This window comes from Gossypium arboreum, chromosome 12 (genome assembly GCF_025698485.1).
Source record: "Gossypium arboreum isolate Shixiya-1 chromosome 12, ASM2569848v2, whole genome shotgun sequence".
NCBI classification, from domain to species: domain Eukaryota; kingdom Viridiplantae; phylum Streptophyta; class Magnoliopsida; order Malvales; family Malvaceae; genus Gossypium; species Gossypium arboreum.
In genome coordinates, this window is record NC_069081.1 from 88,880,084 (window position 1) to 88,891,481 (window position 11,398).

At 30.9% G+C, this 11,398-nt stretch overlaps 2 protein-coding genes across 2 annotated transcripts; both read left to right on the forward strand.

Moving 5' to 3' along the window:
• Positions 1-3,631: 3,631 nt before the first annotated feature.
• On the forward strand, positions 3,632-7,922 carry LOC108460079 (two-component response regulator ARR1-like). Its single transcript, XM_017759457.2, has 5 exons — positions 3,632-3,755; positions 5,251-5,403; positions 5,674-6,060; positions 6,822-6,895; positions 7,716-7,922. The coding sequence occupies exons 1-5, from the start codon at positions 3,632-3,634 to the stop codon at positions 7,920-7,922; spliced, it is 945 nt and encodes a 314-aa protein (XP_017614946.2).
• Positions 7,923-9,015: 1,093 nt separating this feature from the next.
• On the forward strand, positions 9,016-10,641 carry LOC108460118 (RING-H2 finger protein ATL64-like). Its single transcript, XM_017759488.2, has 3 exons — positions 9,016-9,420; positions 10,030-10,127; positions 10,233-10,641. The coding sequence occupies exons 1-3, from the start codon at positions 9,157-9,159 to the stop codon at positions 10,480-10,482; spliced, it is 612 nt and encodes a 203-aa protein (XP_017614977.2). The 5' UTR covers positions 9,016-9,156; the 3' UTR covers positions 10,483-10,641.
• Positions 10,642-11,398: the final 757 nt, after the last annotated feature.

The following is an 11,398-nucleotide window of genomic DNA, read 5'->3' on the forward strand; positions in this document are numbered from 1 at the left end:
CTCAACCTACTCACTGACCCTAATCACAAGCCTCAAAACTTCTAACACCAAATTCCAGGGTGTTACACTTTCCAAGCAAAGAAAAAATGAAGCAAAATTGATCAACATCCTCCTCCATATTGATCAATAACCAAAGAAAGCACTGGACTTTTGGATTTGACAAATCCAATCCCTCCCGATTAAGTAGGCGACTTTCTTAGCTGAAAAAATTTGTTTCAGATCAGACTCCCAAATCAATTTATATCCAATACCTGATCTCAGTTTCACTCTTTCAATCAAATCCGTCAGCTGGTTAAGTAAATCAGATTAACGATAAAATCATCATATGTCTAATTATAACGCATTCCAAAGCCGACAATGTCGTATTACCCTTTAATCTTTGACCACAAGTTGTCTCATCTAGAGTATTTGTATCACCAATAACCACAACTGGATTGTTCAATCGAGCCTTCTCGTCATTGACGACAGCAAGAACACCCGAGACTTCATCACCTTCGTCCACCTTCCTTGTCACCCTCCTCCTCCCCAAATGACGATTTCACTACCTCTGTAACAAGCTTATGATCCGTCTGCACCTTGGTTATTGATTCAGATAACATGTTCCCAATTGATTCTGATGAAGATTCTTCTTGACTGCCGTTACTACAGCAACACTTATCAACAGACCAAGTATAGGAGTCAATCTCAACCACTCGCACTTCAAAGCTTTTACCTCCTACATTGAGTTCGATTATATCATCTATTCTATGCTCGTGGTCCGTAATGATCTGGATTCTACCTCTTATAAGTAAATCACCATTTTCAGTTTTGTAATCAAATCGAACAAACTTACCCCAGAGGTCCCTCTACTCCAAGCATGAGGTGGAATTCCATAGCAATTGAGCCAGGCTCTACGACTAACGCAACTCACCTCTTCATTCCATTGTTCGATCTTAAGGAACCATTTCTTTAGAGATTGAAATGTATCAATGTTATTAAATGATAAAATCACTGTCCTACCAGAGAGTCTGAAAACATCGACACCAGAGATCCTTTCAGAGAGAAGTTCCTCCACAAGGAATTAAGGATAGAGAAATCATCCTCAATCCAAATCGACGGTACAATGACTTAACCAGTTAAGTTTGACAGGATCAATAACTCCCTGCACCACTGATTTTGTGACTTCCACCTTCCACAAGCTAAATTAATAGCTGAAAAATGTGTCAGAATTATAGGAGAGCTCCAACCCTTCTTGTCAAAATCAAATCGAATTTGAATCAATTGATGGTGGTGAACCGGTGAAAAATCGATTGATTAATGCTTTTGCTATCCTAACCCTTTCTTCATCTTCTTCCAAAGACATCCATTTTTCCATGCTTTCACTCTTTTCTCAAATTATGTCCAGTTAACGATAAAATCATCATCAATGCACAGTTAATTTATTGTGTGTTTAAGGATCATTCTTCCAAAACCATTCTGGGTTGGGCTTTGAATTATAAAATTTTGAGAAAATTAAAATGTAATTTTTTTTATTATTTTAATGTAAAATTTTATAATTTCTCGAAAGACCAAACTACAAGATTCCCATTCTTGTAGGAGTCAGAAAAGAAATTTTAAATTTTCTATTTTGGGGTTCAATCATTATTTTAGTCCTTCTATTATGTTTAAATTTGAAATTTAGCTTATATATTTTAATTTGACATGATTTGATCTCTCTATTCTTATAATATCAATTGTTAGCCTAAAGAGTTAAGCTAAAATTTGGAATTTAATCAATTTACTTTAATTTGACATAATTTGATTTCTCAATTATTACAATGTTATTAGTAAGTCCAAATTGATAATATATTTAGTTATTACAGTTAAAATGAAAGTATGAAATTTGGGTATGATTGAATTTGGATTGGATTAATTTGAATTTCAAAACTTTTGCTTGATTAGGTTCATGTTAGTTTCAGGATTGGATCATTTAGGTTTGGGTATATTTCAAGTTCATGTTGCTTTGGATTATGATAATTTTGGGTTTGGATCTTTTTAAGTATTGTTTATTTAAGGTTTGAGTCATTTTGGTTACTTATTCGGGTCATTTCAAGTCTTAATCAATCTAGATTTCGACCAATTTAATTTTGGATTCAACATGCTAGTATCACTTATGATAAAATTAAGTTGAATATGATTTCAATTGGGGTTTATATTGGAGAAGCATTGCAATGGATCAATGAGCTTGTGATCTCTACCAAAGATTCAAATTTCTAATAATTGTTATTTAATCTTAGTTATTAATTATTTTCTTGATAATTATTTAATGTTTTTACAAAAAAAAAACAATACAGATTTATTATGAGTCAATTATCTTGAATGTCGTGAACTATTAGTAAATTTATATTTTGGTCACTTAATTTTAAAAAGTAATAAAATGGTCACTAAACAATCTGAAAGTTTTCATTCGAACTATTCAATTTTCGATAACAATTTAATAGTATTTTGATAACTAATTCTTTTTATAATCACATATATATTCCTCTGTTTTACCATATGAGATTAATTTTGTTTGGACTAAGGTAGTATTTAGGTAAAACTTTCCGATAACGATAACTTCAAATTTCTAAATTAATCCAAATACATTAGAAAGAAGTTACAATTACTTCCTCTAACCACTTATTGGGTACACTTGAAATATAAAATATAAATAGTTTAATTATGCTCTCAATACATATAAACTTCAAACATTTGAAATTTAATTGTTCTACTTTTATTTTTCATGAATTATTTCCACCTATTTATCTAATTTGAAAATTGAAGTTCAAAATTGACAACTTAGTAATGTATTTCCATTAAATTTTAATATGTTGCATTTTAATGTTCAAAACCCAGATTTTTAACCTATCAATTGGATTGTTAGAATTGAATGACCTGAATCCTTATTAAAAAATACAGTGGTAAAATAAAATAAAATAAAAGTAAAATCCATATAGAACTACACTTCTTTTATTTTATTTTAGAGTAAGATTTTTCAACCTTATTACACTTCATCTATTTGATATTGATTAAGATAAGGTGTTTCAACCTTAATACACTCCTTCTATTAAAATATGGTTTTACACGCCTATAAGTAGATATAGTCTACTCCTCTTATTTTAATTTGAATTCGACATAGTGAATTATCTTCTTCTCTGCTCGTGGTGTTTTTTTCCCGAAAGGATTTCCACGTAAAAATCTGTGTGTTCTTTATTTTTCTTTCTCTTTTCTTTGCGATACATTGTCATTATCGACATTCTATTTTTCATAAGGATTTTATTCAAATAAGTACAATGACTAAATTGCTAAAATCAAAATCAAAGAAATTAAATTTCAAAAATCCGAAATGAGTATAAATTTCCTTTTTATAACTTAGTCAAAACAACTATTATGGAAACATTCTTAACACATTAATGAGTCAAATGAGTCAAATTAAGTTTAATTAAAAATAAAAAATTGAGTCAAATTAATTCTTCATTTGATATAATTTTTTCAATATCTTAATATGGAAACTGATTATACACTATATATGGCATGTTTATAAATCACATGTCCAAAAACAACCCTAAAAACTTAAAATTTTGTAATATATAAGCATCTCAAGCTAGTACATGTGAGTGCTTCAACTTAAAAAATGGCTATCTCATATGAATCCAACATGAACAATGTATATGCAGGTGTTACTGTTTTGCTTGTAGATGGTGATTCAACATGTCTCATTATCCTATCAAAGATGCTTAGAAGCTTTGGCTATAAAGGTGATTTCTTTCATCACTTCTTTGACCTTAAAGTATTTGATATATTAGGTTAGGGATGAAAAAAATTATACGAATCCGTTGGGTTTTGACCTTACCTGACCATATTGGGAGATTTTTTTTTCTTTTTTTGAAATTGAGTTTGGGGATGAGATTGGGTGGGTGGGCTTTTGCTCGAAAGTTTTTAGTTCAGGTCGAATCGGGTTTAGATCAAGCATACATCTCTTCTTTGATCCTGAATTAGGTAGATGTTTGGACACACTAGTTTAAGAGGGGAAATCTAGAAATGTTTCTTAGGAGTGGTTGAAATTTAATTATAAATTTTTTAAAGGTCAAAATATAATTTTATCATTTAAGGGACCAATTTTTTTTCATTTGTAGGGCTAAAGTGCAGTTTTACCATATACTATTTTGTGATTTCATTATTTATGAGAAGACTGAATGTACAATTTTCCTTTTGGGGGGCAAGCTACCTACCCCTTAAATTCGCCCCTAAGGATGGTAAATTAGTCTAAATACATTGAGTTTCCTCCCAACCTAATATCAAAAGAAAGGTTTGGGGACAGTGCCGATGGATTTTCAACTATTTTTTTTTAGTTCAGGTCGGGTTTAGATCAAACATGCATTGTCTTACTGGATAAATTTACTAAAATATCATTTTTAACATTTTAACTAGTTTTTATATATTTCAATTATTTATAATTAAAATCTATTATTAGATTTTATAATATGTATTCTATTTAAGGTTAAAATGTGCTTTTAGTCCTTGTATAGAATTTGAGATTTGTTTCAGTAACTTTAGAAGTTAAAAATTCAATCCTCCTACTTTTCAATTTAAAAATCATAGTCCAATCATTATCATTAAGAAGTAGTTTCTATTAACAAGTTTATTTTCTATCAATCATATGTGATGTCATATAAGGATAGCTTCATTAAATTTGCAAGTTGATAAATTTTGAAAAAAATAATTACAATTTTATTGATTGGATCGAGATTTTTAAATAACAAAGTAGTACGACTTTTTTTATCTTTTTAAGTATAAGGACTAAATCAATATAATTAAAAATTTTAATATTTCAGGATAGGTTAGTTAAAATTCAAGGAATATTTTTTTCGAGATCGAGTTCAAGTATTAAAATTTTAACTAAAAACACATTCTTAGATAAAAAAATCAAGTTAGGGTCAAGGTAATAAAAAATCAATGATGTTTAAATCAAACCGATTGGACCAAGAACCGGTTGAGGTATCTATTTGGAGATCATTTGACCAGTTGAACCTCAAACCAATACGAATTAGTTGAACAAAAAAAAAATTTATGAATTTTTAATGTTTTTTAATGGGTTCAATTGGACCCATCGATTTGATCCAATCGGTGAATCGATGGCCTAACCGATTCGACCACCAATGTCTTAAAAACTTTGCACAAAACCGACCCCTTGTCATTCCTATGCAACTTATTAATCACTTTATATACTAAAACATTTTTGTCCCTTTACAGTGGTGACAACTAAACAAGCAACAGATGCACTTTGCATCATACGTGATCAACAACACAAAATTGACCTTGTCCTAATGGAAGCTTGCCTCCATGATATGGATAAATATGAGCTACTTGAGACCATAAGGAACATATCTAGCATTCCTATTATTGGTAAGTACTTGCCTTTTAATTACCTGTTTTTATTAAGAATTAATATCTGATACACTGTCAATGGAGTTTTTAGACTCTACAAGTAAATTCAAAGGATTGACAAGTGTCTTATAAGAGTTTAGTAAAATATTAAAAAAATAAGTATTTAAAAAAAGAGACATGAAAATTTTTTAAAGCTGATTGTGGAATAAAAAAATTATACTGTCAATGTATCAAATATTAACCCTTTTATTAATCTATATGAACTTTTTTATGGCATCTATTATGCAGTCATGTCGACCGATTATGATAGGAATTCCGTGCTAGGTAGCCTCTTCAAAGGTGCAACGTTGCACCTTGAGAAACCAATCACCATGGATGACATTAAGAACCTATGGCAATTTACATTAATTAAGGGACAGGAAATTAATGTACCGATTGTTGAAGCTAAAAGTTGTACCAAGGAGGTACCATCAATGGAGAGTGCGTTGGGTGTTGTCGTTGATGGGAGGCGGAATCTTCGGGATGAGAAAAGGAAACGACCACTCGAAGTGGAGAATGATAAGGAGGGAGATAATTGTGATCAAGGTTCTTCAACTCTAAAGAAGCCAAAGCTAATTTGGACTAATGAGCTACACAATAGGTTCCTCCAAGCTATTGACATGCTTGGTAGTGAAGGTATGTTTCTAGACTAGAATTCTATAAATTTGATTTTTACACTTGTTACAAGTCTATTCTTTTCGAAAAAGGTTTCAAAGTGTCGTATATTTAGAGCCAACATACCCTCAATGAATTAGAATTTTCTCAAAGTCAAGTTGAGGTTTTGTCTCTCAACTTTGCGAGCCTGAGTGCCTAAGGCAATAAATTCAATAGAGCAAAAGTGTCGCATTAGATCGGGTCGTGTGTGGTCTACATAGGCAAAAGTAATATAAATATTTTTAGAAAATTCAAAGAAAATAATATGGGTCGACCTAAAATAGGATTAGATTAGCCATTTACAAATATGGTTGGGCTTAGGCAAAATTTTAGGCCCATACTTTGAGTTGGACCAGACTTAGGCAAGCTTAAAGTGTGCTAAGTTCATACTTAAACTCGACTTGACCCATAAGCACCTTAACCCTTAAATAAGCAATTAAGGGCACATATGCTACCACTAAAGGGCAAGAGTTCAAAATTTACCAAGTGCGGATGCTCTCATCCCCTTGGTAGATAGTTGTGCACCATGCACAACTTAATTAAACAAGGCACTCCCATGCTGTTGAACCCACTAGTCAAACATTTAAGCTTTTCGTGGGATATAAAACCCGACCCGACTTTACGACAAATTCCAAGCCATTGAATGATTCATTGACTCCAAATGCCTCAACAAATCTATATTGAACTATTGATTATAATGACAACCGGTCTCTATAATTATCATCTTCTTTGTTTTTTGTTAGCTTATCCAAAGAAAATACTTCAGGTTATGAATGTCCCTGGATTGAGGAAAGAAAATGTTTCAAGCCATTTGCAGGTTTGTCCTTATCAATACAATGTAAATCCTTCTTTGTATTATTAAATTTAATTACTTTAATTGGTCCCATTCAATTGCATTCAATTATATTGCTACAAGCAATATCATGCTTCAAAATCAGTTCGGTGATTGAGCCAGTCAAGTTATCAGATTTTGATTCACTCGATTCAATTTATTTGACAATCGATTTGATCAATCCAATATTTAAAAAAAAAATACTTTTATTTTTTGGGTAAACTACATCTTGAGAAGATGCAAAATGATCATTAAATTATTTGAAAGTTTTCATTTAAGTTATTGAACTATTCAAAAGTTTTTATCTAAGTCATTAGGCTATTGAGTTATATATATATATATATATATAAAGCCCAACAAGCAAGCTCCTAGTAATGATTTGAGAATCAATATGGTGCAAATAAAAGAAGTCATACGACAATGATTTTAACAGCCAATGACTTGAATAAAAACTTTTAAATAGTTCAATGACCCTTTTTTTTTTAAGTTTAGTGATCAAAATATAAATTTACTAATAGTTTAATGACCTTGAATGTATTTCCACTTTTTTGGATTTAAGTTGAATTTGGGGTGGTTGGTTGGTGAGTTTAGGGCTGATTTTTTTATTTATATTTTTATTAGATTAACTTTTTTTTTTTTAGGATTTGGGCTAGTCGGATTAATTAGTGAGTTTAGAGATAAACTTTTTTTTCATTGATTCAATCAATTTTTATTCATGATTCAACTAGTTTAATCCCTTTTTTTTAAATTCTTACCTCAATCAATCTAATCCGCAATAAGATTTACTTTAATGTTCATTTTTCAGAAACATCGTCTCTTATTGAAACGCCAACAAGAAGCAATTCAAAACACCATAAGCTCCACTGTTTCACAAGCAGCATCGCATCATGCCTTGTCTGAATTCAGTCCAAGAAATGGGTTTCATCGTTTTACAGACACAGCACAAACAACGTCAGTTGCAGAACAACATGGTTATATCAATGATCTGGTTCAAGACAATCTTAATGGTTAAAGTACCTTTTACGCAATGGAAGATCATGGTTTATGGTAGACCCATCAATTTTCAATTTGTTCATAGAGAATTTGGTGCAAAGGGAAAGTCAACTATTAAATATATATATATATTTAATGACAACATGCATGTAGTAATCAAATGATCAAGACTTTGATTTAAGCAAAAAAACAGATTTAAAATAATTGCAAAGTGTGATGTATGGTGGAAATTAATAAATATTGTAAGGAAAATGGGGCGTGTTGAGCAAGGTAAGCATTTGTAATAATATTAGAAAATGAAAACTATCATTAGTAAGCAAAGCAACATTCACAAATGGAAAAAAAATAATATATTATTTGATATACCAATTTGGTTTAATATTAGATTTAGTATTTAGATTTGATTTCAATGTTTCTTTTTGTTCATTTTGATATTTAAGTTTTTTATTTCAATTGTTATCTGAATTTGATTTTAATATTCAATTTGATAGTTGAGTTACTTTTTATCCCAATTAAGTAACTATGTGTTTAGAGAACATGTGTCAAATATTCATTGAGTCACATAATGTGATTTGGTCTAGATATCAAATTTAACATTAAAACCTGATAACAAAATGAAACACACAAAGTATCAAATCGAACATTGAAGCAGAAATCAAGAACCAAATGATGTATAATTCAATTTTGTATCTGAGTTTGACTTCAATGTACACTTCGGCACCTAAGTTTTTTTTAATTTGATATTTTTTTGTATCCCACTTAAGCACTTGAATTTGATTTCAATGTTTAATTCGATACTTGAAGGTTTTTTTTTCTAATTAAGTAGTTATGTTCTTTAACTATCACCCGTGCATCAAATATTCATTAGCTCACGTAATAGAGTTTGGTAGTTTAATCTTGATATCAAAGTAAACATTGAATATTGAAACCAAAGTAAAATATTAATCTTTTGGATCAAAGAAGAATAACCCAAAATTTTTAGACAAATTCTATTGACAATAAAGCAGCAGACCATGAGATTATATACCTTGAAATTGAAACAAACAATCTTATAAAATAATCTGAATAAATGTTATATATATATATATATATATATATATATATATATCCAGTTTTACTTTTTATTATAATCAATTCTCTGGAATTTTGGTGCCCGAAACTGACTTTTCCCCCAGTTTGCCTTCAAACATGTCTTAATCTGGTAAAATCCTGATTTGGGTCTTCGTTGTTAGTTTCTGTCTTTCTTTATTTGTATGTTAATCTGGTTTTTGTTTGGTCTTGAATTTGTCACTGTATATTGGTTGGTTTTCGGGAGCTGTTTTCTTTCTTCTTTTTTTAGAAACAGGACAGTTAAAAAGATGATGAGTTCGGGCATGAATTTGATCACAACTGCTATTGCTTTTGCAACGAGTGTTATTTTTATTGTGTTTATTTGTTCAAGAATAATTTGTGGGAGGATTCGAGGGTCTCAATCTAGACAAATGTTTCACAGACAGTCTGAGATTGATCTTCAACAGGTATATTTCATTCTCTCAACTGAAACTTTTTTCTGTTCTTGTCAGAAAAAGAACAAATTTGTCAATTTGTGCCATGGAAATGTTCACTTGATTGCTTTTGATGTTGTCATAGAACCAATTCATGTAGAAAACAATATATCGAGTGAATTAGTCCTAAGTTTTCTTTACATTCTGTTAGCAGAAGATTTCACATTAATTTATATTTTAATAGTTTTCAAAATGATTAAATCGAAATTTTAACCTTTTTAGAAAGCCATCATATCAAGTAGATTCGACTCATTGATCCTTCTATCCTTGTGTTACTCTATCTAGACCAGTTAGGATAGGTCACCAACCTACAAATGCCCCTGCGTAACGTCACATGATACCTCGAGACAAATAAAGACGTAAGGTAATCCTAAAAATACCCAACTTTCCAGCCTAATCGAGCCACCACCATTCCTCTAACGACTTTCTACCATCTCCAACTATCGTACGGTTGAACCGTCGTAAGACATCACCACCTCATTTGTGTATCAACACCAGTCTAATGGGTAGGGGAAAAAGGTTTCTACAAATAGGCACTAGACCTGATTGAGCTTCGGGTTTTTCACTTCCATTTTTTTTCAGGCAGAAGAACAGATTAGAGGGCTTGAACCAGTTGTAGTAGCTACAATACCCACCTTAAGGTTCAACAGTGAGACATTCACTTCCATTGAAGATACACAGTAAGTACAACCACCCTTTACATTCCATTACGTACATTTCAACAATGGAACATTCATTTTATTACATTCCATTAAGGTTGTCTGCATTTGGTTTTCTTTATACAGATGCTCCATATGTTTAGGCGACTACCAAGAGAAACAGGTGCTCAGAATCATGCCTAAATGTGGCCACAACTTTCATCTGTCTTGCATTGACCTATGGATAAGAAAACAATCCACTTGTCCTGTCTGTCGTTTACCTTTGCAGGACATTGGTGAAACAAAACAAATGAGAGCTGCAACATTTAGGACAATGATTACATTACCAAGTCCTCAATGTTCATCATCTTCTACAAATCCAGACATGAATACGTGAAATTTTATTGAAAGAACCAAGGTTTTTTTGCATTAGATTCTTCTTCGTAACCAACAAAGGGTGGTTGCTGGGATTTTATTTTGTATATAAATTTCCATAACCTTGTGAGAAAAATGTATATAACTCAATTGGGCCAATAAAATTTGGATTTGAATAGAATTAATTCAAGTTTTAAAATTTTTAATTATTTTATATTTGGGCCTGTCGAAATCTTTTTTTGAAATCGACTTTTTATTTAAAAAAAACAAAAATGAAGTCGCCATCAATCACTCTTAGGAGGTGTGATTGGGTCACCTCGTAATTTAATCGTTTTAATAAAAGGTTTGATTTATTAAAATAATTTTTTTAGTCTACAAAAATCCAGAAAATGGGTTCGGGAGTCGGCTACGTATGAGGAAGGATTAGCACCCTCGTTATGCCCAAAATTGGTACCTAATTGATTACTTGATGTCTTTAGTATCAAAAATTAAAAAGTTGAAGAGATTTTAGAATGCAACCCCCACTTTCAATAACGTTATTCTTTAATTAAAACCGCTTGAATAAATCAAAACGTTATAAAAGGCTCTCTTATCTCGAGGTAAAAAAAGGTCACATCCCGTAAGTTAAGACACGATTACCCGAATCCTCGAAAATAAGTTTACTCATTATTTTAATTACTATTTAAATCTCATGTTGTAATGGCCTAAATTCAATGTTATCGGAACAATGGTTTCGTAACCATAGATCTGATTTAAAGAGAAATTTATTTCAATATTTTTGCTTGAAAGTTGATATGATAGGAAAATCGTATGAAAATATTGATAGGAAAATTTTATAGATTTAGTGATTAGTTAGAAAAAAAATTATTGAAGAAATTGGGTAAAATAAGGTATCGGGACCTCTATCTCGTAAAACCGAGTCGAAAATAATTTTATAA